Source organism: Temnothorax curvispinosus, unplaced genomic scaffold (genome assembly GCF_003070985.1).
Source record: "Temnothorax curvispinosus isolate PA1 unplaced genomic scaffold, ASM307098v1 QBEX01002391.1, whole genome shotgun sequence".
In the NCBI taxonomy this organism is placed as follows: Eukaryota; Metazoa; Arthropoda; class Insecta; order Hymenoptera; family Formicidae; genus Temnothorax; species Temnothorax curvispinosus.
This window is the reverse complement of record NW_020212171.1, coordinates 278,342-305,924: the sequence shown is the minus strand read 5'-3', so window position 1 is coordinate 305,924 and position 27,583 is coordinate 278,342. Positions and strand designations below refer to the sequence as shown.

The 27,583-nt window shown below is 44.5% G+C and overlaps 1 protein-coding gene across 5 annotated transcripts in view; it reads left to right on the top strand.

The window, feature by feature from the left end:
• The first annotated feature begins 2,097 nt into the window (after positions 1-2,097).
• LOC112451578 (RING finger protein 44-like) overlaps positions 2,098-27,583 on the top strand; it is a 44,046-nt gene continuing 18,560 nt past the window's right edge. For 2 of the 5 annotated variants that reach the window (XM_025011262.1, XM_025011258.1), the window contains exon 1: positions 17,163-17,716. In XM_025011262.1, coding sequence (XP_024867030.1) covers positions 17,685-17,716 — 32 coding nt within the window. In that variant the 5' untranslated portion in view covers positions 17,163-17,684. The other 3 variants (XM_025011259.1, XM_025011260.1, XM_025011261.1) reach the window with 3 other exon arrangements.

Here is a 27,583-nt window from a genome sequence, read left to right as displayed (position 1 = left end):
TCATGTGACGTGAGAAAGTGGAGTAAATCCGGAGATTCCGGAGCGCGGTCATTTCCGGAGTATCCGGACACCGACGAGGTATACATATTTTATTGTAAAAATATTAGATAATGGGTCTGTTTTCCATTGCCGAACTGGCTGCACTAGTTCAGAGTTTAGCTTTTTTTACTCCACATTAAAAGGGAAAAGATACGAATAGAAAATAGACCCATTATTATAAGAATATATCCTGACAAATCTGATGCGTAACCGCAAATGCATCGACCTACAGTATAATAGGCTGCGATACATTTGATGCTACAATTATGCTTTAAAACGTTCTTCCTCTCCTTCCTTCTTCGCTAAGAGAAAGGAGAAGAGAAATGCTTGGAAACATTTGTAGTGTTAAGTGAACCGCAGCTTTCAACTGCTGTAGCAAAGATCCCTCCTTTACTCATGTACGAAACAGAATAGCAAATGGCCGCGGATTATTTTTGTCTCTATCTAATACGTGATTGGTTAATATTCGGTCGCTTAGGAACGTAGCGAAATTTGTTTTATTAAAAAATCAATCATACTTTGCATGGAACTTTGCAAACAGATGTTGCAAACAGTCCTGATAGAAAAAAAAACAGACATTGACCGCAATGAAACACACATATTTTCGACTTGCGTCATACTATAAATGTATATATGCGTAAGAAAATTGACCAAACACACGTGTCCGATATAAATTTAAATTAGACACACGTAATTGGCCAATTTCCTTATTGCACGTGCGTTATTATGCGGGTTTGTCTTGATATATATACTCTACTACTAAAAACTGTTAACTGTGGGGGCAAATTATCGTGAATAATAGGGCCCTAGGGCCCGGAGGTAATTGAATTGAAGAATCGATACTATCGACTATGGATGCATATTTTTCATTTCAAGTAACGACAAATGTGAGGCGTTATCTAAATTCATCTTCGACTTTGAGAACTTTGTAACGCGAAATTTGTCGACGGTGTCGGTAAAATCTCTTGAAAATATTTCTCAAGTCTGCAAAAGTGAACAACGTTTGGTACGACGAAAAATAAGTCAAGGATGTAAACGTCATCCTGTCTTTTATCAATTTTTTTCTTTCAAACATCAATTTACAAATATCTTTTCGCAGTTTTGTCTTTCGGAGTCGACAAGTAGCGCTGCTACCGTTCCGTCTGAAGTTCGCGACGATCGTGACGTCACGTGTGGGCAGGTTGATAAAGCCGCTACGCAGTATCGTCGCGCGCAGCTCCGGCGTCTTCGAAGTCCAAGTATGTAATATGTATCCCGTACCCTGGATGGAGACATTCCGGTATACCTTTCGTTATTTACACAATCCGAGATCCGTCACAAGAATCGAATGGATCATGCGCTTCCTAACAATAAGTAAGAATTAGATGCAAAATGGCCATATTGATGGAAATACTCGAAATAGTGCGCGCGCGCGCGCCCGTGCAATTCGGAGCGCGATCTCTATTATCATCTAAAGCCGCCCCTGGCCAGCAGGCTGGCGGGGAAACGGCGGAGGGTCGAGGGAGGGAGACAAACACGGTCGGCGGCGGCGGAGTCGTGGTCGTCGGCGCCGTGCCTCGTCACGGGCACGCATCGAAATCGGGGCGCGGGCGCGGGTGTCACGCGGTCAGTGCTTGACGCGGGTCGGGCCCCCGACGTCTCCTTTACGGACGTTTGGGTTTCTTTCGGCGCCGTGCGGACGCGGCCGGGTCTCTCTCTCTCGGGGCCTCTCTTCCCCTCCCCCCCGCCCCGCTGCCGGCGCGGCGCCGCGCGCGGCGGGGCCTCCACGGCGATTTGATTGGGCGGGGTCGCGGGCGCACCGCCACCCGCCACCGCCGCTCACCGTATACGATGAGGGACATGGAGCGACCTCGGTGTTGCTAGTGGTGAGCTGATCGCCGCCGCCGTCCGAGGCGACCGCCGATAGTCGGTCGGGGTCTTTCTCGTCGGAGCGCTCGGCGTCGTGTCCGCTGCGCCGCGCCGCGCTCATATTAAATGGCCGCGACGACTACGCGCGCGACGACTCAGCTACGCCTACGGCTTATGACGTCGTTCTGAGAAACGAGAAACCGAGAGAAAAAAAAAAGAAAGACACGCACACGCAAAAAAAGAGAGAGAGAAAGCCCCGCCAGTACGCGCTTTGCTCCCCGTCGTGGCTCGAAAGGTAGGAATTTTTTTCCCACCGCGATTTCGGACGCGCGCTCTATGTCTGTCTCTGTCTGTATATACTCTGGCCCCCCCCCCCCCCCTCAACCCACTCTCAGCCACTCCCTGCGCTGCGCCTCTCGTCTCGCTCAAGCACCTAGCACCTTCACTCTTCTCCGCTGTGTTACCGCTGATCGCTCGCTCTTTGTCTCTCTGTGTGGCTTTCCCTCCCCGCTCTCGCTCTCTTCTTCTCTCTCTTTGTCCCTCTCCACGCTCTCTCGGCCCCTTTTTCCTCCTCGACCTCTCTCCGCCGTTTCTCCATACCGCCGCCCCTGTAGGACGTTCTTTCGATACTCCAACTCGCTCGACGCGTTTTTCCGACGGAGTCGGTGAAATAAATTCCGAGATACCGTTCCCCGGCGGGCTCTTCTTTCCCTTTTTTTTTTTAGACGTAACATATACGCCCGCGCCCTGCCGTGCCCTCCTTTACCCGAGAGTCGCGCCGCCGCTCGTACCCGACGCGCGTTCAGGCCTTCTCGCCTCCCTTTGTCTCGGCGAGCGATAGGCAGGCCAGGCGGGCACGCACACGGTGGTTCTTTCGTTTCCACGATAAGAGAATGCCAGCCGCGTTATATCGCTGGCGCACGAGAATTAACATGTACTACTACTGCGCACCGCGGTCTGGCCGAGAAAGGAGTTCAGGGAGGAAAAGAAAAGGAGGAAAAGAAAAAAAAAAGAGTTCGTTACACTCAAGAGAGTCCCAGTCGCTTCGCTCCGCACGCTGCACCTGCGACGTGTGTTTTTTTGTCTCCCTCTCCCTCTCCTTTCGCCTCTAGCCTGCCTCCCCCTTCCTCCTACTCCCCCTCCCACCCGGTCCGACGCACATCTGATCCTTTTGTCTGCCGATCGGGACGTACGTGTGTGTGTACGCGCGCGCGCGTATAGTGTACCGTACGTTTGTTTGTATACAAATATCCGTTAAACGCGTGCACGAGCGCGTACGTACGTACTCGCGGTGCCCGCTCGTGCAACCCCGTCGATGTTCGAGCCGGATAGTGTCACATGTAACCCGAAAACCATAGCTTTCCCGAAAACAAAGAGATATCAATGTGGGGAAAAAAAAAAACGTGCGCCAGAGCAGAGTAATTCGCAAATCTTGTCGCGCGAATATCAATGTTTAACGCAAACGTGAGGAGAGTCTCTTAAATTTTAACGAATTTAAAACCCGGTTATCGATGTGAGTGAAACGAGAAATTTGAATTCGAAGGAGAGCAGAAATCCAAGATAGCAATTTGAAGTCGAGAAGTGCGATTTTTTTTCTTCCTAGAAAGAGATATTAAATTTTTTTTTAGGTATGTACACGAGAAAGTCGGGATTCAACGCGGTAAATTCAAGTACCAAGTTGAGAGGTAATTTTGCTTCTTTAAAAAAGTAATATCGAATCTTTTGAGATGCGCGGAGAAAGTAAGAAATCCTGCACACGATCGAAGTACGAAGTTAAGAGCTACGAGCTACGAGTTTTAATGTTTTTTGGGAAGGCGATAAATTTTTCAGACATACGGTGCTCCGTAGGCGCACAGCATATACGTATTTATATTATTAAAGCGCAATACGATTTTCAGAAGAAAAGAAAAACATAGACATAGCGTAGCTACTATTGAAATAAATCTTTACAAGTTGAACCTATACAATTACATCTTACGTGTAATTGTTCGATGACAATATTACCGCATGTCTAAACGGCAGTGACAAGGAAAATTGGATAATCGTGGGGTTGGGGTGCCGAGAGAGAGAGAGAGAGAGTGAGAGAGCAAGAGAGAGAGGGGACGGGACGATGTCCTAACATTGTGGCGCACGCACACCCCCGCATGTACGATGTATATTTGTAGAAGCATGCATATACCGGGCGCGCATTTCCCATCTTCGTCCTCGTCGTGCGGCGCGGCGCGCAGACACGCGTCTCGCGAGGCTCACGTCGTTCGCGTTGCGACGACGAACGCGGAGGATACGACCGGCCCGGACCGGAAGATCGAACGCGATCGAACGGGATTGAACGGGGGTCCGCGCGCGCGCGCGCGGATTTTCTCCTACGCGACGGAGGTGGAAGCGTAACGGCGAGCGGCCGATCTTAGCAATTAACGGTACATCGCCGGCCGAGTATTTAAGCCGCTGACCCTTTAAATCCGTACGCGCGTGTGACGCCCTTCGATCGATTCTGTGTCGCGTGTCTGTGTGTATGTATGTGTCGACCACGCGCGCGCGCGCGCACGCATGCATGTGTGTGTACCGGCCGGGAATTGCGTTTCTGCATACGGGGTGTCCTCTCAGCCAGGGACGCTCGCCGATACTCCGATATTGGAGATGCTATCGACAGCTTTCCATTGATATTTTAGCATCGACGCTTCGCGAATTCGAATTGATGGAAAATCTTAGTGCAAACGGATGCTCTCTTCTTTATTATTTTCCTTTTTTTTTCAACGGCTTGTAATTACGGTCGAAACGGATCATTTTGTTCGTCATGTGCCTTTTTGATTTCCAATAATTGAATTGTCCTTTTTTGGGGATGTAACAAACAATGTCGAAAATAATGAACGTTGTTCTTATCTATATCTATTAACCCGCTGGCGATAATTATGTGAATAAATATCGGTATTGTTTTTAACATAGATATATAATTGAGATATATGTATAATACCTGCACAGATCTGGATGAATTTGAAGTAGATTTTGCTTGTAATAAAACTTTAATTGTTGAGTAACGAAGTTGAGTAACTTCGTTATTTTTAAATAAAAATGACTCGATAAACAGCCATTTTTATAGCTTGGCTTTTAATATCTTTAAGCGCTTAGGATATCCGGTATACGTGTACATCCTACATAAGACTTATCAAATAGACCAATACGTGCGTCACAACTCTGCTACATGTGGAGAATTACAATTGAATTATTAAAACGCGCTAGAAATATCAGCTGCGTTGACATATAACATACATTGTATGTAACATAAATAGTTAAATATTAAAACTGAAATAACTTTAAACTAAAAACCTATTAAAATAACTATTAAATTAAAAAACTAAACATAATCAGTTATAGTTAATAAGATTATATAATTAGACGAAAAATAATTACAGCGTGAATCGATGGAATTTTTGACAAGTGTACTTTTTCGAGAGTTCGTGCATAAAGTAAGAGTTGCGCTAAAAATATTTGGGCTTGATTTGTAATTGTATCTATATTCCTCACTGGTTAAACTTCATCTTGTGCAAAATATACAGAAGCTGCAGCGTATTGTACGACAGAACGCGAGGCAAAATTACGCGACGGAGATGAACCTGGCGACGCGCACTCAGGAATTAAAAATTCGATTTGGAAAGAGATGATCCTTGCTCTGAGAGTCGTCTATCCGTTTTGCCGATATTCGGGATTTACGGTCCGCCGTTAAATCGCGAATTAAAAACGCACTTGGGAAACGCGAATGAAAAATATATAGGTAACAACAGGGACCCGGAGAACCCGGGTGGTCGTTCTGTGTGCAGCGTGCATACTTATAAATGCATAGAATTTTTCAATAGACGGACCAGAAAGACCGGTGCACGCGTAGCAGCTTTTCCGAAGATCCGTCTAGCGGTTCGCAGGCTAAGATTTAAACCGTGCGGCCGCAACTCCGCCGCCGTCTTCCTGTAATTGATACATCGATTTGATGACCCCCCCCTGCCCCCTCGTTAAGGGAAAAATATCAAGGGTATTTGATATTCGGCGATCACATAAAAAAATATTATATAAACTACATAAAAAATATATTCCTTTCTATAATATTTTATTGCAAACTAAGTATAATATTATTCTATTTATTACTATGAAAATTAACAATGAATTATATATATATTTTGTATTGTAAAAGCATATTTTACTTTATTAGATGCAATACTAGAATTATATATATAATGTGTGAATAAAATATAAATTTTAATATACAATAAATTCAATTTATAAATTTATATATATTTTAAATATATATATTTAATTTATAAATTTATATATTTTAATATATAAATTTTATTTTATTTGACACATTTACTTTTTTTGTGATATTATCTAGAATATCTATAAACGCGATAGCCAGTCAATTTATCGTAAGAACGGAGAGTTAATTGGACTACCGTGTCGTTTTTCCTTCTGTGGCGAATGTTTCCGCATTTTATTTGTATGAGTTTTTAGTTTTTACATCTGTTATGACAACAGCCATTAATTGCAAACTCTTCTAAAGCCATCTGTAGTCAAAATTTATAACAATATTTTTTTCCCGACGACGATGACGTTTTTTAAATGAAAATTTTACAATCCGGACTTTGTGAAATATCTTTCTTCACAGGGGCACATAGAAGAAAAATAAAAGCGCTTTTGTTATATAACTGAAACCCCAGCTAATTAAACCTATTACGAACTTGAGTAATTCAGGCTAGAAGCGTTATTGCGATACTATAATTGAAGATACTCTCAAGTTGTACTCGCGTAAAGATACAACGGTCTGTCTCGCCGTTGCGCATGGAACTTGGCGTGAAACCGTGCCTCTCTCTCTCTCTCTCTCTCTCTCTCTCTCTCTCTCTCTCTCTGTCTCTCTTTCTCTTTTGATTGCTACATTAATATTGTAATTTTTACTTTACTTTCAGACATAATAAACAGACCACTCGTACAAAAGCAACTGCACACAGAAAAATTGTAAAATTTTTATCTCACTTTAGTGAAATTTGATTGTTTTAAATTGAACTATTCGAAATAATTACAACAATCTTTTTTGCGAAATATAAAACTTGCGTGTTTTTAAATATAAATTGAAAATATACCTTCTGTTATAATGTATTTGGACAATAAAAGCTTTATTGTAATATTTAATCTATTTTTTTCCGAAGAAATCAACTCTAAAGGGAGAAAAAGTACATTATATTTCGATTTTAAAGGTATTAAATTTATATACCGCGTCTTATTTCGTCAGACTAGTTAAGGATAGGAGAGGCCTAGGAACTATCAGTACGCTTTACATAAGAATCCAAGAATTCTGACTATGCCTTTGCGAGGCTATCTCGGCGTGGTTTCACGTCCGCCTAAGGTTGGTTCAAAACGAAGAAGCAGCGGAGGGTTAGTCGAGCCCGGACAAGAGAGGTCCCTTTCGCCCTTTGCGTTATACAAAGGATACTTGAGCTTTCACGGTAATCATTATACGGTAATTGGTATATATCTTCATCCGCTTTCTGGGAAAACGGCTTCGTTGCAAGACTCGGGTCGTCGGAGCCGACGGAGGTGGCTATCCGGTTCGGAACTCGCGAATTATAAACGTACTCGGGATCCTAAAAGTTTCATGAAAAAATAGGGCCTTTGTAACGACAGCCGCCCATAGCACGGAAATTATAGATGCGCGGCGCGGCGCGCGTTCTCCACCACCCTCCTCCCGCTCCTCCTCGTCGCTCTTCTTACATTATGGAGCAAATTATAAGAGCCACTTTGCGCGACGCGGACGAGCTCCGCGTTCGCTGCGAGCAGCGTAATAATTTAGCGGACGATGGATCGCCTATGGGCGCGTCGATCGTCTGCGAACTCCCGGCGAACTCCGGCGCGATCGAACACCCCCGCGACACGACCGCGCTCTGTCCTTTCGAACGGAGCGGGCGCACCGGTGCGCAACGTTCCATTTGCGAAAAAGGGTATACGGGAGAACGGCCGACGGTCGGCTTTTGTGTTAAAACATGGGGCTTGATAGATCGTGGGACGCGGCTCGAAAGAAGTGTACGAGCAACACAGTGGCGTCTTTAAAATTCAGTTATTTATTTATTCATTCATTCAGTTGTCAGAAAACTTTCAGTTATGCTTGTAAAGCCGTGTCTACAATGAGAATTTAAGGCATAAAACTTAAGCTTTAACTTTAATCCGCAAGAAATTGACCAATCACGCGGTCAAGTGTTCTTTTCACACATTCAACTGTGATTGGTCAATTTATTACGGCTGAAGACTCAAAGCTTGAATTTTACGCATTAAATTCTCATTGTAGGCACCGCTCAACGCACCTCGAATTTCACAAAACAATACACTACGTATACAGATGTAAACTGAAGCATCGGTAATATACCACGACACGATGCGTATAGCCGTGTATACAATTGTGAACTCGATATATCTTCTGCGCTCGATTTCCTTCTATATCGGAAAACCCGAGAGAGAAACAAAGAAAGAGAGAGAGAGAGAAAGGGCGAGAGATAGGTCCCCTGTTATTCCGCACGCTTTCACCGCACGATAGCTACGGCCCTGCACGACGCTTTGAAATTACAAAGCACCCGCAAGACTGTATGAATACCGTCCCGGAATTATTCGAAGCGACGTTCCCTTCGAAGTCGACCTGCGCATCCACCCTCCCACCTTCCCTGCTCTCCCTTCAAAGTCTCACCTGTCTCCGAAACGAACTCTCCGAACGCGTATACCAGAGACGCTTGACGCGCGACAATGGCCCAACTTCGCGAAGGCACTCTTTGAGAGAAAAATCTACATTGAAGTTTTTTTTCGTATAAAACTTTCAGCAACTCTCGTAGCGTTAATCGAATCGATACAGTCTCGTTTAATTGATTTAATTAATTCGGCAGTCGAGCACGATTCTTATCTTCCAAAGATGAAAATAATTTTGTGTTACCGCAGAAAATCGTAGAAAAGTGTATCGTAGCATTATTACCGACTTTAATAGCAAAATTACCTTTTAATGGAAATTTTAATAGAAAATGAAGATATAAAATTTCTCTCTTTTTCACTTTCCGCGAGTTAATTTATTGACGAGCGCGAGACGAGAACGTCTCGTATGGGTCGATCTATAAAAAGTGAAAAACGCCTGATTGATTCCCATGTTTATTCATATAACCGCGTAGAAATACAATCGCGACGGACAGATTAAAATAAGTAAAATAAATTTCACCGCATCTACAAATTCTCATTTACCAGAGTTACGTTAATTGCAAAATGTCTGACTCTTTATTTGAGTCTCCGATACTATCGGAGTATTTTTTCTTTATTCTACGACATATATTGCGGCGAACAGGCCTCGGCTCGTGGAGGGATCCCGCGACCCGATCCTCGGCCCTGGCCGGTTTGCCGCTGGGCGAGAGAGTACACTGCTCTAAACCCGCGCAATAATTTCCCCCTTATTAGCCCGTCGCCCGTCGCGATCGATCGAACGTGGATCTCTCCGCGATCGCGTCTCCGCTCGGCTCGTCGCGCGGTGGTTATGGCAACGCGCGCGACGCCACCGGATCTCTCTCTCGCGAGAGAGGACCGACCGACGGCGACGGTATAGAGCCCCGGGAGTGCCCCGGGACCCGCAGCATGGGAACCGCATTCGAGAGACGGTATACATACATACGGGCATCCTGGCATTAGAGCCACACGCGATGCTCTATCTCCCTTCCTCCCCCGTACCCTCCCGACCTCCTCTCTCTCTCTCTCTCTCTCTCTCTCTCTCTCTCTCTCTCTCTCTCTTTCGTTCACGGTTTCTCTCGTGTGTCAACACGTTTCCGACGCCCACGACGAGTGACGCATGCGCCTCGCGCAACCTTATCAGTCCCTCGCTCTATCTTCCTTCCTCTTCTCTATACTCCCACCCTCCGTCCCTTTCTCTCGTTCTCTTTCGAGATACAAGGTGTCCCGGGCTCCCCCTTTTGCATTCCGAATTTCTGCGATAGAATTTGGAGTACGTCTCTCCTCGAGCAAACTGTCGGGACAATTTTTTTAATCTTACCGAGAGATTAAAAACATGGTTGTTTCACGAGATAAATTTCAGAAATAAGAAGAAAGAAACATTATTTTTTTTAGTTGTCATTTAGATTATTTGAACAAATGTGCGTATAGATGCGAAAAAAGCGTGGTCGATCTAGGCAACTCTATAGCACACAATAACTCATTTATTATTGATGTTCAGTAATAATCCTCGTAAAGGAAGTTATAACAGAGCACGTCAATAATTGCTGTTGCACGTTGTTAGTGCAATAGTAGAGAATGCAATAGTAGAGAATGCATTAATAAGTCTTCGCGATTCCTCTTTCTCTTCTCTTGTTTTTTCTACGTGCTGTTACTTCTTCCTTTTCCTCTCAGCTCTCTCTCTCTCTCTTTCTCTCTTTCGATCGTTTGCTAGATGCGTCCCTGTCTTTTCTACGAGTACTCCTCTTCGCCGTGTCGACGAGTCTCTTCGCTAAGCCAGCAGGCACGGAATTTTCCAATTCACAAGGGTGCATAGACGATGCGGGTCGTCGACACGGCAACATCTTCGATGTCACTCGTCGGCGAACATGCTGCAGGCGAGTGAAATTTCAAGCTACATCGCAAGTCGCGTGCTGGCATCGAAGATACCCTTTCACCGATACGGCCCTGTCCCAAAAACGTGAACCTAATTGCTCCCTTTCTCTTTATCCCCCTTTCTGTTTTCTCTTTCTTTAGCTTTTCTCTCTCTCTCTCTCTCTCTCTCTCTCTCTCTCTTCAGTGGTGGATTTTAATTCCCAGGAACCTTATCCCGCGACACAGTTGTAATCGAAATGACATTTTTTACGATAACGAAATAGTTTTAATTATTATTTCGCTGCAATATTTTATTTTGCGTTGCTATAAATATGTGGAAATATTTTTTACGTTTATATTAATGAATATACGATAGAAATACGAGAGGTTTCTACACCGATAGCGTTGAAAGTTAAGTTGTGGGAGATTAAATCGATTAAAATCCTTAATAAAACCTGGTAATAAGAAACAAAAAATAACGATGTAGCGTCTCGTGAAATGTTACTTCTCCGATGGCTTTTCAATAAACTCGGGCTCGAAGGCGGCTTAACGGTAAATCCGGCACTGGTCCTCTCTCCCCCCTCCCTTCCCTCGCGCTCTTCGTCCTTATACCGTCACCCTCGTTCGTACGACGCGATACAGCCTTTTCCCCTCCTCTTCCGTTCCCATTGCACACACCAATTTTCCAATTGATAAGGGTGCATAGTTGATACAGAGCGGCCGCGCAACCCTATCCGTCTGCATCCCGCTTTATCTTCCTCGCTTCTCCGTTATCTCTCTCCGCTCCCCCGTCTCCCCTCTTGCTACCTATCCTCCTTTCGATCCTCATCTAACTCATCTTTGTCTCTCTCTCTCTCTCTCTCTCTCTCTCTCTTTCGCACGCACCTTGTCAAGTTCAGCGCGCGGCTCTGTCGTTTAAAATATTGACAAAAGCGGCTGTGGCCCTCGTCGCACGAGGCGCGGAATCGCGAATGTCGCAACGCAAATTTTGCAAGTTATCTCCCCGTGAGACGCTTTCCTATGTCCACATCGATTCGTCGTCAGTCGTCATCGGGAGCAACAAAGCGGAGCCCTCCCCCTTCTTCTCCCACCCCTTCCGCCGATCCAGCACGCGTTATTTCGCGCGCGACCTCGTGCGCTCCGCGCGGACACGGATTTCCTCGTGGAGATCCCACGTGCGTGGATCCGCTCACCTTTTCTGTAAACGCCCGCGAATAGAATGCCCGTGCCGAGATCGGAAAGCGAGTATCCGAGACATTTTGCTTGTCCTTCTTTCACGGTATAGCGGGTGACCGGGTACGTTTTCTGCGTGCGTGACGACGACAGAATACGGGGAGAGAAGGTATACGAGACTGGGACGCACACCTGCGTTTTCCCCCTTTACTCTTTATTATTAATCGGGATAATTCCGTCGATGTATCCTCTTATCGGTTTTTTAATCATCGAAAATGCGTCGCGTGCGGCATAACGAACGAAACTGGGGCTGACGTCGCGCGTCGTTCCGTTACGACATATACGCGATATCTCCATATGAGGCTAAGGTCTTCCTCGAAGAGAGTAGAAACCTACCGAGCACCGAGCGTCTGCCGACCAGTCGGAAAACTCGGCTATCGATCCGGGATCTCCGCGATAAACACACGAGGTAGCGAACGAAGGGAGAACTCGTTCCTGCCGAGCGCGGACCGTGCGCTCGTTGCGTAAAATTAACAGTCATGTTCCGAAACTCACTTTCCCGTCTGGGATTTCGGTGGAGAGAAACAGAGAGGGAGAGCAGAGGGGAAAACGGAGAGGGAGAAGGTACCATGAGAAAACGCTGCGAAAGGTATGGAACAAAACCGTGGCGAGCGAGCGAGAGCGGGGGATACGTCTCCTTTTCCTTTTAACGCCGAGGTAGCTTTTCCTTAAAGCGCGGTACGCGCTACTGTCTGTAATAAGGACGGATATCCGGGGAAGGAAGAAAGGAGGAGGAACGTTTTCTATCGATACCGAATTTGATCGATATTGAACCGCCTGGCACGCTGTATGCTGTATCTGAAGACGAATCCGTGAGAGAGAGAGAGAGAGAGAGAGAAAAAGAACAAGAGAGACAAAGAAAGAGAAGGGATTTATATATGTAGAGAGAGACAACATCTTGAGCTTTGTCACCCGACATGACGCACTCGCGACGGCAGCTGCGTCGCGCGTTGCCTCGACCCGCAGCGCGCGGCGTGTTGATTTTGGCTTAACTCGGAGTTATCAGCGGTGCTCGGCCATGATAGCGTCTGGCTTGACGTTCTCGTCGTCTACGACGAGAGAGAGAGAGAGAGAGAACGGCGCTGCGCAGTGGCGGGCGCGCGATCGTAGAACGGCACACACGGTATATAGGCGGGTATTACGGTATCATCGTGCGAGATATGATTTCGAGTAGAACGGGAGATTCGACGGCGATAAGAGCGCGAGATAAAATTCCCGGAGGAATTCGTCCCGCGTCCGCAGACGCGTCAGAAAAGCGAAACGCGAGCGGCGGGCGTGTGGAAGTGCTCGCTCGCTCGCTCTCGACGTTGTTCCACGCGAGTTCCAGTCGAGAACGCGTTTTTTATGCCCTGTAAAAAAAGTATGTGAACTGCAACACGGCACACGACAATGGAAAACTGCACTGCATGAACAACAAGCGTAAAAATTATACATTCCATTAAATTTATAATTGAACGTGTATACATATTTCCATCGTAGATGGTATACATTTTACATTTGTTCAACGTAATTTTGCAGACTTTTTTCCACAATGCAGGGTGGATTTTTTTTATCCCCATCCTAGATAAAAAAATTTTCCTCACAGTGGGTAAACCATCACGTCCGTGGAATTAAAAAGGCGCATGCGTTAAGCTGGATCCAAACTAAGCGAGCGAGCGAGCGCGAACAAACGCGAATAAACGACTTGTTTCGACGAGATCGAACGTACAACGACGAATATGTTATATGTTCCGGTTCACTTCGATATGTCAAAGGGAAAGAGCTCGTCACGTTCGTGAATGTTCGTTCGCGATCGTTCGTCCTTGATGATTCTGATTAATAAATTCACGAATTCGGATATATGCGACTCTTCGCGCAGTAAGATCCGAATAATCCCGGCTAATTTAGATATCCGAACTCGAGTAAATGAATGATTTAATGTATTAATTATTTCCGAAGTAAATTCGGAGCGTTTTGCAGCCCTAGATTTTGGACTTTAAACTGTTAAATTCGTGGTGTCAAATTACATTCAATTTGAATCAATTTTAACCATTCGTATAAATCGCCATTGCTACTAATCAAAATATCGTTAATTTAACTAAAACAAATGTCAATTTAATTAAACCAATGGAATAAAAATAATACTGTTTGTGTGAAAATAATAAATTTCGATACACATGGTAAGTTAAAAATCACAAAAATGTTATTTAACTCAAAGGTACTGATTTAAATTTCATTTTTTATCTTTAACAGTGAGTGCATAAGTATTTTATTCAGCTCGAAATTCGCTCTTATCCTTCCCATTTGCTTCCCTGCTTGATTGTCGTTATTTTCACGGCAGTCCACGGAAAGAAACGCCACTGACCTTCTTCTATACATTTAATCGAACGAAGGATGAAGGACTTAAAATCAAAATGTAATTTTAGAGAAGTTCTCTTAAACAGATAGATGGGAAGTGCGACGCGCATCAATCGTCGCCGTCCAGGATAGTCGCGGGTAGAACGCGCGTTGGCGTGCCGCGGCAGAGAGAGAATCTAATCTCGTCGAAACGATAGCGATTTCAAATAGCCGCTCTTCTTCGGTATCTTCACGGTATCCTTCGCGCGTCACGAAGTGTGTGTTTACTCGGCTTCCTCAGGGCTGTGCCAGCCCGAGTTCCCCGGATCAGCGTGGACCCTCGTGTGGGTGCGGCCTTTGGGAGGAAGGGGCCCTCGCTCCGGCCGACCCGGCGCTCTCTCTTTCAGAGTAGGTCCTATCTTTTTTCCACCTTTCTTCTTCTTCTCTCTTCCATTCGACGCGTCCCTTCGTCGCGCTTATGGCTTCGGCATCGGCCCTCCCTCCCGTATAAGATCGCCCCTATCTTCCTTCCTCTCTGTTAACCCTCGTAGGGATATTAAGCCCCGTGGCGTCCCAGGGCTGTAACATTCGTAGAGATGAAACCGAGGATGAAACTCACGAGAGACCCTTGGAATTCCGATGTTAGCTTGATGCGACGCGTGTCTGTAATGTCGGAATCCATCCGGAGAAACGGTTTCGTATATTATTTAAAAATAAAGAATACAAAGCCTTCTAAATTTTTTAATCTGTCTCAAAAATATCAGCGCTGCTCGTTTTTTTAATTCCTTATGTATAATATGACACGCGTTGTTATCGCGGAATTTATCCGAGAAGAAACGATTTTCACGTTATAAATTTCTGTATCTACTTCCACATGTCAGTGTTGCTCTCGTTTTTGAATTGCTTATGTACAATACAAACAATAATAATATAACTCATTATATATAAAATTGATTCGAGTAATATAATCGACGTTACAATAGCCACCAATAACAGCCACCAGTGGTTTCGATCCTAGTGACGTATAAAAAATGCATTTATTTGCGTGTTAGCAACATAGCATTTCATGCAGGGCAAGACGACTTTTTTTCTATGCTATCTTTAAAATATCGTATTTGTGTGTGCGGTTTCACGATTATTTTACGCCACGGAATATTTCATAGCAAAACTTTTAAAGTCGCGAAATTTTTTATGTCATCTAAAACGGTGGCGGATAATGGACTTCGATCTGACTTTGAAAATGTCAAGTATCTATTCTGGAGTTTCCACATTCATATATTCGAAACTTATTTAGTGATTGACCTGAAAATGCGTCCCACTTCTAAAATTGATTATGAATGTATGAGGACTTCTTTGTTTTGGGAATGAATAATTCCGTAATTGGGCGTTCGGTTTAATTCTTTTCGCGCAATAAAAATCGATTTTCAGCTAATCTCCATCATCTATTCTGCTGATCGGCTTTTAAGTAGGTGCACTTGGCTTTGAATAAAACAAAACGATCGGAACGATCGTCACCTAAAGTAGGAAAATAACGGACTTTAAATTGAGTAGGTATACGTCGCGATTGGAAAATGAAATGGCACTAATTGAGAAATCGCTAATAATAATAATTGCGCACCCTATTAATTAATTTACGATTAACTGGCGCGTTGCATGCGATTTGTGGCGTTTTGGATTCGGTAACGTTGCGCGCTCGACAATGGAACGGTTGTATAGCTTATTTGCGTCAGAGCAATGGGAAATATATGTGGATATATACATACATATATCGGGTGGAGATATATTTCGGTAATAACTTGGATAAGGGAGTTTGTTGCGTCTGTTCCAATTGTTGCGCCGCTGCGGCCGTCACAATTCGACTAGGGCGTACAATATCGCTTCGCTTTTGCGCATATATGGTATTCTACTTTCTAACGATCTTGCCGCACAGTTCCCACGAGTATCGGCGAGAATCGCTAAATTTACCCGCTATATCAAAGTCGTTAAACATCTCGCGTCCTATAATTATACAAATGGTGACATATCTAACATCTAACTTAACGACACGCCGCCTCGACAAAAGTAACAAAAGTAAGACGCGGTATGTCTTTACTTTACATTACGCAACATTAAATTAAATATTACGATCTTTTTGAAATTTTAAAACACAGTGTGTAAAAATTTATTGAAATTACGTTTAGGTATACCTTCATTTATTATTTATATGAAAAGATTACTTTGTATTTTGTGTTTTATAGTCACACTATAAAATACAATAACTAGCTTAAACTATCTGGCGTTGCTCGGGATCATCACAAAGTTAAGGGGATGGAAATCAGTAATTATGTAAAATTTGGTCCAGATCAGTCAAAAGGTTTAGGAGTTAATAGGGAATATACAGACAGATACACATTCTCTAGTTTATATACATATATAGATAGAGCAAATAAATATATTCTAAATATAATATATTTAAAAAATCTTTAGGAATGCGCGTGAGAAATTAAAACATTTTTTGATAAAGAAATATTAATTAGTTTGCATACTGAGATGGTAGCTTCTCTCGATTGTAACGAGATCTCCCGCTGCAGGGAATTCTTTTAGAGTCAATGAAAAAAATACATAACTAAATAAAATCTATTTAACGACTTAACAATTAGTTTTCAGTTCTATTTTTGCGGATAATTTAGATACGAATTTGATATTTTTCGGGCATTAAGAATCGTTCGGATAGTTCGAATACCCGAATTGAAGTAGTCAGATAATTTGGTGAATTATCCGAATTATCCGAATCCCAACAAATCCAAATCGTATTTACAGTCCTACACTGTAAAAAAAAAGTATGTAAAATGAGCAGGCATACATTCGTGTGTACGGTTATAAATTGAACAAACCTTAACCCGCGTTCGCGTAATTCTCACATACTCTTCGCAACAAGCTGTAAGCTCCTCAAATTCGAACGTGGTATTCGACGCGCAGCGTCCGCACCTGTGATACGCGTCCCCTTCCCCCGTTCACCCTTTCCCAACCCCCCGTCTCTCACCGCGGGAATGATAGTTCCCCGTTCCCCCACGTTGCGGCCGGCATCCCCTCCATCCCGTCGCGCCGCGCGCCGCGCGCCGCGTTTCCGAGTCCTGCTCAGTCGGTTAGGATTCGGCATTCAGTTGGTGGTGCGCCGTCGTCGGACGAAGTGTCGTGTCGGAGTGCGCGGTGTTTCTCGGTGTGTCTCGCGTCTCGCTCCCCGAACTGAAGTCGCGAGTGAGCGAGCGAGGGAGGGTGATACGCGCGCTCTAGAGCGAGGAGGAGAAAGAGAGAGTGTTGTATCGGCGGCGGTGAGAAGAGACGTGCGCGCGCGCGCGCGCGAATATATACGTGCGTGCGGTGCGTGCGTCGTGCACGCGAGTGTTTCCTCCTCCGTTGACGGTCTTTCGAATCGGTGTACGTGTGTGTGTGTCTGCTACGTATAATACGCCGTCGCGCGCGCGTGTCCGCGCCGCCTCTGGTCCCTCGATATACCGTCGTCGTGGCTTCTGCTCTCTCGCGCTTCTACGTCCGCTCTTCGCGCACACGTACACACACACGTTTTGACATACACGCTCGGGGGACGGGCGCGATCGAGCGCCGCGTGCGCGCGCGCACATACACGCGCGCGTAACACGTATACGGGAACAACACGACGTGGAGGCATGACAGCGACGCGGGAGTGTTACCCCATACGGTAGGACAAGCCTCTATACACCGTGTCCCTCTTCTTTTGCGCTAGCGATTGCGATTGCGACGACTGCGACGACGACGAGGACAGGGACAGCGACAGCGACGACGACGACGAGGACAACCGAGAGCTGGGCGGTGACTAAAGACTCTCTACACGGCGGCTCTACACGGCCTCGGGTACCAAGTGCGTAAAAGTGTAACTCGGCTCGCCACACACGGCCGACGACGGCCACGACTTGGCCACAATTGTTTTGTCCGAATCGATACGCCCCCCCTCCCCCCCTGGCGGTGGCGAGCGCTTTCGTATGCCGTACGGCCAGCGGAAACGGCGACGGGCCTTCGTGTGATTTCATCGCGTACGTCTTTTGGCTTTCTCTCTCTCTCTCACACACACTCTCATTCTGTCTCTCTACATCATCGAGGGGACCACGTTATATTGATAATCGACGCAGCCGAACAATTTACCGTCCCCCTCTTCCTTGTTTATCTCGTCTTTCCGCCTCCGACGTGCTTGTATACATCCCTCCTTTCAGGAAGATTCTTCGAATATCCCTCGCTCGGTCTTTTCGGTCCTGTCATCGTCGCGAACGTCTCCGAGCTCTGCGCCGCCGTTGTCGTCGTCGTCGTCGGTGACGACGATCGTCGCATTACCGCCAATTCCGCGACACACACGAATGCCAAGGAGCTTTTCTTCCTGCCGGCGACGTATGTAGCCTGTAGACTGTTTTGCTCGGCGCCCCGCCGTACTGCGTCGTCCGCGGCATTCGGACGAAGGCACACTTTCGTGTTTTGTTGCGCCACGACGATACAACCCTCGGCACGTAACGCGTCAACGTCGTCGCGTCGTCGAGCGGTGCGTCGATGTGCCTCGCGAGACGTAAACAGGGAAAATCGAAATGATGTCGAATTCCGACGCGCGGAGCAAACGGCTCTCTGTTTATATTCCCGCGACGACGGGAGGGGGAGGAGAGACAACGGCCGAGTTAATCGCGATTAACTTGCGATTAACTTGCGATTAACTCGCGATTTCTAATATCTCGGCGTCTCGCAGAGGCCCCCCCCCGTGCTCGTTGAGAGCTCTCCCCTTTTTCTCCCTTGTTAAGATTAATCGCGAGTCAGCCGCGTTAGCCGCTCGATTGATCTCGTCGGGATTATACGGGGCGTTCCGAAATTGTCGATCGATACACGGATGTTTTATCTATCGAACTGTTTTTGATTATCGTTTAATGCGAACGCGCTTGTTTCAAATGAAATCGCCGCGAGAATTACCACAATTGGAAAACACCTCTATTATTAAATTTAATTGGTTTAAAGCAAGGTGTTAATGAAAAGAGAAATCGAAAAAAATGCGAGATGCCACTCCCTTTGCGATTCTCGAGGAATTTCGACTCTTTAATTTCCTAACCATGATCAATAAATCTCTAAAAAAAAAAAAAAAAAAAGTAATGCCGAAGGTAAAGTCTGTCTCAAATAGGAGAATTTTATTTGTTTGCCTTAGTCCAAAGATTAATGAATGACTTTTACTGCCTTCGAAGTACTCGAAGGCCGTTTGTGCCTGTATTAATAAAGAGTCCATTCCAAGTTTTGCAGTGACTGACATTCTCGTCTTCTGTTATTTCTGGATGGCCATAGATTTTAGGCGAAATACCTACATCGAATCTGTTTAGGATGTTCGAATGTGTACTTATCGCTTAAAGAGGAAACATAATAGAATAGGTTTTACTACTCGATGTACACACAAGTTAATTTCTCGTTATACACCGCGCTATCGGCCGTTATCGCGTCTTGATCGCACCCCACCGATTTTACAAATATAATTACGAATATAATTACGTCGTCTGTATAATATTCGAATAGAGCGGATTCGTGTGTGCCTCGATTAGCCGGAGGAGATATTAATCTCGGAGCAGGGAGAGTGCGTGGCGATTCTGCACGCGCAAACCTACGAACTCGCTGTCCCGGATGTATCGTATTTCTTCTTCTTTTTTTTTTCGTCGCGACGCCGACTCTCCATTCAAATCGACGATTGCAAAACGTCGCGTGTTGCATCGCTCGCCATTGGAATGAAATATTTACCTGTCTCTTGCGACACAACGAACGTCATCGCGCGATTCTCTTCGTCCGGCTACCATCTTTCGTGGATACTTTTCCTCACGCTCGAATCACGGAGCCACTTCGAAACTTGCGGAGCAATCGTATCTTGCAATAGAGACGTTAATAAACAACGTTTACCAATCATGCTGAATCAGAGTGGCGTTGTTTTGCCATTTCGGGTATCGTTGGAAAATTCGATATTTCGCACGCGGGAGAAAGAAAAATATTGCGATACGTTTCCGTGATATTCATACGATTCGTGAAAGAGCAAGCAAACACGGCGATTGGCAATAAATGCCACAAACAAATACGAAGGTCAGTGTAACGCGTGCCTATTTTTAATTACGCTGAATCGGATTAAATATATTTTAATGCAAACGCGCTTGTTTAAAATATTGCCACGGGGGATCACCGCAGTTGGTAAATCCTCTATTTTATGGAGTATTAGGTTTAAATTGCTTCGATTAAAATAAACATGATAACATATATTGCTTATTCGTGTGCGTTACTTGTTTATGTCGCGCGCGACGGCCACGATCTATCAGAAACATTTTCGGACGCATAAACATGGTGCCTACAAAAATGTTGCTTAACATACTAATGTCTGACCCATGGTGTAAAAGGAGAATATCGCCTTCGAGGGCCCGACATCGAACGCGCGCACATGTATATTCACTCGGGCGGCTCGTCGTTCTCGGAGCCGCTTTAATGTTCCTCGTTTATGCACGATAAATAAATAGAATAAGTGACTCGGTTATACGATCGACTCACCGACGTCGATCGCGCAAACATTCATCATTCGCATTTATATTATCACGTACAGCGTACGTGATAATGCAAATGTCGCACGAGCAGAACTCGACGTCGAACTTGTAGGAACAAAAAAATACAGCTGCAAAATAAATACAGACATTAATAACCAAGTTAATAACTGTCGACACCCGCGCGATCGTCTCCGCAAACGTTAATCCCCATACCGCAATTGGCACGCGCGATGAAACGCGTTTGCGCATCAGAAATACGAGAAAGGATTCAATTATTTGTCATATTAATTTTTGGCACAGCTGATTCCGCGTTACGTAAAAATTTTTCCAGTCAAAATCACGTGTCGCGAGAGACTCGCGAGATTAAAATGTCATATAAAACGTTCGGCGCGCGCAATACATTTTACAAAATAATTGTCCCTCTCCCTTTCTTCTTGGTGTTCGTATAATAAAAGTTCACTGCTCCAATTAGCAATAATTGCGATCGCGTTTTACAGTCAATTGCTAAATTAACTAATGGTGCACTTTTATGTAACTTCACGATAACGTCAGATTGCCAGATAATTGGAAATACATCCGCGACCTCGAGCGTTTCGTAACTTCTAAGATGACCATCCGAATTGGGTGTAATGTAATAATGTGATATAATATGAAGGTCTATCGTTTTTGAGTCTTGAATCGTGTCTCATATGTGTTCTTTCTACATCCGTTTTCCAGTTTCCCCTTTGTCAGAACCGCATGGCCGATTCGCGGTACGCCCTTTCGACACCGTCCGCCAAGAGAAATATAATACTATCACGATAAACCGCGTTTCTTTTACTTCTCTTCTCGAATATAGCGTCATCGCATTTATTCTAAACTTCCTGTGCTTTTGTTTCCTGTGGCCACTCTCGGTTATTTTTCTCGCGACGCGACGCCGAGGGAAACATGTTCGGGGCTGTTTGTGTACCAAATGAAAAAAAATGACTCTCTTTCCCCTCTATGAGGTTTACGATATATACCCGTAAACTTTTCAATGTGGCACGCAGGTTGTGACAGAGCGGTGATGTTGGCAACTTCGCCAGTGTATCGCAATCTGCGCGCCGTATATATATACCTACGTTGATTCCGTCGACGTCGGCAAGATAAACGTCTCTCTCCAAGTTTTCGTTCTGAATGAAGAAACAAATTACTTTTTTTTCTTTGAAGCATCGCATATCCGTACGCAGCGCGCGAAACTGCGATACGTTGCCGATATTATCTTCAGCTAGCATAAATTTAATTTGAACAAAGAATGAAGTCCGTTTGGATTGAAATATCGCGATACGTCGCCGTGATATTGCTTCGACGCTTCGTCGATTATCTTTCGCCGATATCGAGGAGGAGACGCGCGCGCTCGGAGCTCTTCATTTTGAATAAAGAATAAATTTACTCCGACCTCTCTAAGACCCAAGATATTGCATATTTACGAACGCGCGCGAGCGCGGCTAAGCATTTCATTACGGCCGCGGTGCGAGGAAGCGGCGATACGCGGTCGCGTTCTCGTAAACAGCTCAAGGAAGTAACTCGTCGAAAACTCGTCTCGTAACACAAAATACGCGATCATCAGCAAATTTAGCCGTTTCGATACGTAACGGCGACGTGTAAATCCCGTGTGTGAACGCGCGTCGATCGCCCTTCCTCGGAAAATCGTACGTTTTAATGATAAATTAACGTCGAGGACGAAGCGAGGAAAGCGGTTGCCAAACGTTACGCGCAAGAAACTTGGGGGGGCCAGGCGGGATCCGTGCCGTCGTCGTCCCGGAACGCGCAAGCTGGTCGGGGAACATTGTTCGCCAGACACGGCATATGTTCATGAAGGTCTCGTAGCGGCGAGAGAGAGAGCAGGTGGTGGCCGGGGGAAGACAGGTATCTCTCGGAGGTTTTTCAGGAAGCCCCGAGCCAGGTACCCGGTGATCGGTATTTTCTATAATAGCTGCCGCGCCGGCTACGGCCAGACGGATAGATTTCGGACGTAAGAATCTTTATAGCGGACACAATATACTGAATCTAGAGACTGCGCGACCTTCCCGTGAATCCCTTTTTAGAATTTTATTCCCGGGGTGAGCCCTACGCCCTCTGGCCCGGATAATTTCGGCGGAGATCCTGGGAAAAGGGAGGAAGAATAAACGCGAGGCACGTTTTTGTAGCCGTCGTCGGGGGAAGACGATTTCACGATATAACCGTGTTTCTTTTTCGATTTCTACGTGACGTGACATTGTCATTCCTCGACTTATCTCCTTTGCCGTGACGTTGCCTCACGTTGATAATGAAACATTACGAGAATCGTGAATCAGTCTACGATAAGAGAAAGCGTTTTCCCTTGAGGTGAGCTGAAAAGCAATGTGGTATCGAAACAAAGCCTGAGTCTTCACGAAGTTATATCGCTACTTACTGTTATTGCCCGCTAATAAAATTATGTTAAAATTATGTTATTATTGCCTGCAAACAAAATTATGTCAAAATAGATCATAGGAGAGTAATCACCTACAGTAATTATTAATCTTAGAGTTAGTTATGTGCTATTCGTTTTCATATTTACGAGGTTTTAGTCTCACTTTTATGCTTCGTAGTCTTTCTTTTTAAGTAGCGATCTCTCCACGCTTTCTCGTTCTAAGGAAAATGATAAATATCCAAAACTCGACAAAATTATCTCGATCAAGCAAAAAATATTCCAATCTGTTTCAGCATGGAACGAAATTCGTGTACCGGAAAAAGGTACACGCGAAATGTAACGGGCGAATGCACACTTAAACTTATTTTCTCCGTATGATTGATTTTCTACGGTTGTCGCGTCTCTCTTTTAGGCCGAGAGAATACGCACTGAAATTTATTTTCTCTTTGTTGTCTTCAATATTTGATATACGCGATCGCGCCAATCGGTCGATCGAGAAAGCGCGCGCGGTGTTTACAGCCGCGGATGAGCAATGCGCAATTTACCAGCTTGCAATAGCCCCGCAACAATCACGGAATGCGCGTCGCAATTGTTGAGCACTTTCGCTCTCACGAGCGCATCGCCGATCGGCCGCGGAAGCCGCGCGCGTTGCTGCTAACGTTGCAGCAAAACCGGGAAAGCTCTCGACCGTGATCTGGCTATGTTGCAAAAGATCGTGAAAGTCAGAGTCACGAATTCGTTTACGAATTATCGGATGTCTCGTATCGAAATGTCCACGTGATTCACGCGCGGAGACCTTAGTCATTCTTTCGGTTGCACGTAATTGATATAAATACCATTTAAAAAATATAAAATGTTACACGCACACACAGTGAGAAAAAAAAGGGAGAGAAGGGGTGCCTTCAGATAAGTTGGAAATAATTTTTACGAAGAAATAGAACACAGAAGAAAAAATGTAAGAAAACTTACGTTATTTTTTAGGCTCTAATAATTCTTTTCAAATTTTTCAATTTGTATCGAAGACGCGCTTGGCTTCGTGTTTCTTAAATAAAACACTATATCTTTGTTTTAAAACAAAAAGTGAAAACAGAAAAGGAGAAGTTTGTTCTTGAAGCAATTCAAGATCTCATCTGTTTTAGAATCTTCTCACCTATAAATATATAATATACTTTACACGTATCCTCTTCTTATACATGATATATTACATATCATACATATAATATATTGTAACTTTTATACATAATATATCCTTTTTGTGATTTATGTATATGTATGTATCCTATTCTATTCTCTGAATTGAATTTTTTTCAAGATTTAATTGCGATTTCGTGTTTCATACTCGAAATATGTTTATATGGTATTTTATTCGGGTTTTGCGTGGGCATACGGTGTTCTCTAGGTGAAAAGGCATTCTTCGGGTTGGCTAAACTTTTTGTGGAAACGCCTTTCTGCAACATGGACGTGAACGATTGCTGTTCCCCACTGCGAAGGGCCGTAAGGCACGAAGGGAAACCAATCATCTTTCCTCCCCCCTCTCTCTCTCTCTTTTTCTCAGGTGCTATCTATAATATCCACGTGTCTGTAAGTTGCTATTGTAGGTACGTGACTACGGTAATTGCTCAAAATTCTCTGAAGTATTTGAAGTACGATTGACAACCTGGGAAAAGTGCGTTTTGTTTCGCTGATATTGGTTTTTCATTTTTTTTTTTTTTTATTACAATTTGTGTCGGTTCAACTATCACGAAGAGTTTTTGCGCGATTAGATACCATACTAGTTGCGTGGCATCGCGTGCGTTCCTGCCAATCTCGCCGTGATATTTCAATCGAATGATCCGAAAGGTCATCGAGTGGCATCTCACGAGAATTGTTAATCCCTTTGTTTTTGCGATTTTTCAAAAATTTTTTATGACTTTGATTGAGCGAGAAAATGGAACGACACGAATATAAACAGAAAAATGCTCTCTCGATTTTTTTATCCTGCTACAAGAAGAATAAATTATGCATTTTCTTACCTAAATTACAGAAAATACAGGGTTTAACTGTTATTAGAAAATTAAAAGCTACACCGAAATACATTTACTTTATTTACTGGAAATAATTATATCAATAATTTAAATTCGCAATTTAGATCTCGACACGTGCGGAATATATCGTATGTACACCGATTCTTTTAACATTAGACGTCATACTCTTCTTAAAGTCGCAAAGAAGCAAATTTCGCGACTGTAATTACATCGCAGATGCGCGCAGTCAATTTCCCCGAAATCGTAACGTCAAACGTAATTCGCTGCAACACGATCGCACGGGACGGAGTTAAAGACGCCTATTGCACGAAGAACGTCCGCGACTCGCCCTTCGGTCCTCGGAGATTCGTTCCAACTCCGAAAAGCTAGTTATCCGTCTGCCTCTTCCCTGGGGGCGAGGGCGGGAGGGAATCTTCTCCCAGAGGAAGTTGCCCTAATCGTACGTCCAAGAGACGAAAAGAGCAGCTTGTTTTCTTCGATATCCGTATCTGGTAGTCGTGCAATTACACATGCGTGCCGAATCGAAAATAAATATAAGCGAAGCAACGTTTCTCTCTCTCTCTTGCAATATGCCGTTGCCGATGTAATGCGTGCCCCGGTATTTCCAAAGGCTTCACTTTCGAGAAGATCGAATCTTTCGAGCTAGAATTAGACGGGGAAACGTGTGTGTTCGCGATGGAACTAAATCTATAATTAATTTACCAAACGTTTATTTCGTTCCTCTTGGGGAGACGTGATCTTCTCGTCGATATCGACGTTCGAGTAACATCTCGACTTTTTAATTAAAAACTGCAAACTAAGGATTGTCCTTGTGCCGCAACGGGTGTTTAAAGTTACGGTTTTAATACGCGGGTTGACATAAATCGCGTGTCAATTAAACCCGTGAAACTCGGGTGCACATACGACGATGGGGGGGAGGGGGAAGGATTTCCGCGATAGGAGTGTATTTTCGCAAAAGAGAAGGTGAGGAGGGGAGAAGCGATAAAGTCATCGCGCGAACTTCTTAGTCAGCGGCCATGACGGAGAGACCGCAACCTTTTCGAGCGGAGACGCCAACGTGCGAGTTGGTTCGCTCAAGTAATTGCGCGATTGCCTCGGAGCAAGACCCGAGCGCAATCGCGGTCGTATGTTCGATAAATCGAAGTGGCTCCCCGGGGCGCTTGCACGCGGGGGACTGGCTCGCGTTTACTTCATCATGGGGGCCCAGTTTTTAACGTGAGTCGCGTATATCGCCGATCGCGAGCGAAACGCAATTCCGCGCGCAATCGCTGCGCCACGTCAACAATATCGCCTGTTTGTTAATAAATATATAAGATCACGTGGTCCGAGCCGTACGTACTTGCACGTAATCGATTCAATGTTGCTTAACTGACCCGGCAAAGGACCCTTTGCCGGAGCGGAGCGGATATCTTTTCCGCCGGTGAAACTCCTGGGATTTGATATTTAATATTGCAGGTTTTTCTATCCCCTGTTTACAGTTTTAAAGTTTAACCGAAGCTCGATAGCCTTTAGCCATTGATGTTTCTGTATTGAAGCGGTTGTCGTACATCTTTCTTAGAAAAGTCTCTTACCTATAATTGTGGACGAAGGGTATATTCGAAGGACGGGAGGGGTAAGTCGAACTCCCGCTAGAAAGGTGTGAAATAATTAATGCACGCGCGCGTAATAAAAAATTTTCTATTGGCGTAACGTGCGACGGATCGCGATTAGGTTTCGCAATGCGGTAAGCGGTAATGGCTTTAGCATCAAGCGGATATTCTTATGGATTTGCGCTGTAATAAGCGTGTGGTACACTCTACAGGTATTTAGTTTCATTCTTTGTTCATAATTAATGCGTAAGCGAAGAATTAAATCAAGGATCGCCGTTAAACGTGTAGACATGTATAGAGAAAAAGAGATGAATAATTATTTCCTTTTGCGCCAATATCCTTATCAGCTAGAAAATTTACATCGCATAAACATTTTATAATATGTATGAGTCTAAAAGGAAACCGCGGTTACAAGTACGTTCTAATAGCCGATGAATTTATTTGCAATTACGTCACAATTGTGACTGTCCTTCACTCTTTTTTTTTTTAAATTACTACAAATATTTAATACGGATACATAATTGCGTTGTTTGTGCGGTATAACGGGCGAGAATATTGAAGACAACAGCTGCGAAAGTTAACAAGTCCACGGACCGACACGGTTCACTTTTTGCAATATATATTTTGTACGACACACAAGGTGGCCATAATTTCCGAAAACTCGTTATACTCGGGATCCGCAGTGAAGAAAATGCATTCGCTAGAGGACCAGATCCTCGTCGAACGTATCTTGAATATTTTAATACCTACATCCTCTCCGCGAACCTACCGATTGAGATGTATTCGTATACATATATCCGCGTTCTTGACTGCAGTAAATGCAGTATTATCTTTATACAGCATTTACCGATCTCTCTATTAGCGGAAATATCGATAAGTTTATAATAATTACGTGAAATAGTCATGAGGTATGTAAAATTCATATATAACGCAGAGCAAAATCAATATGTTATTCGGGTTTAATCCAACTAATTTCCAACTAATTTC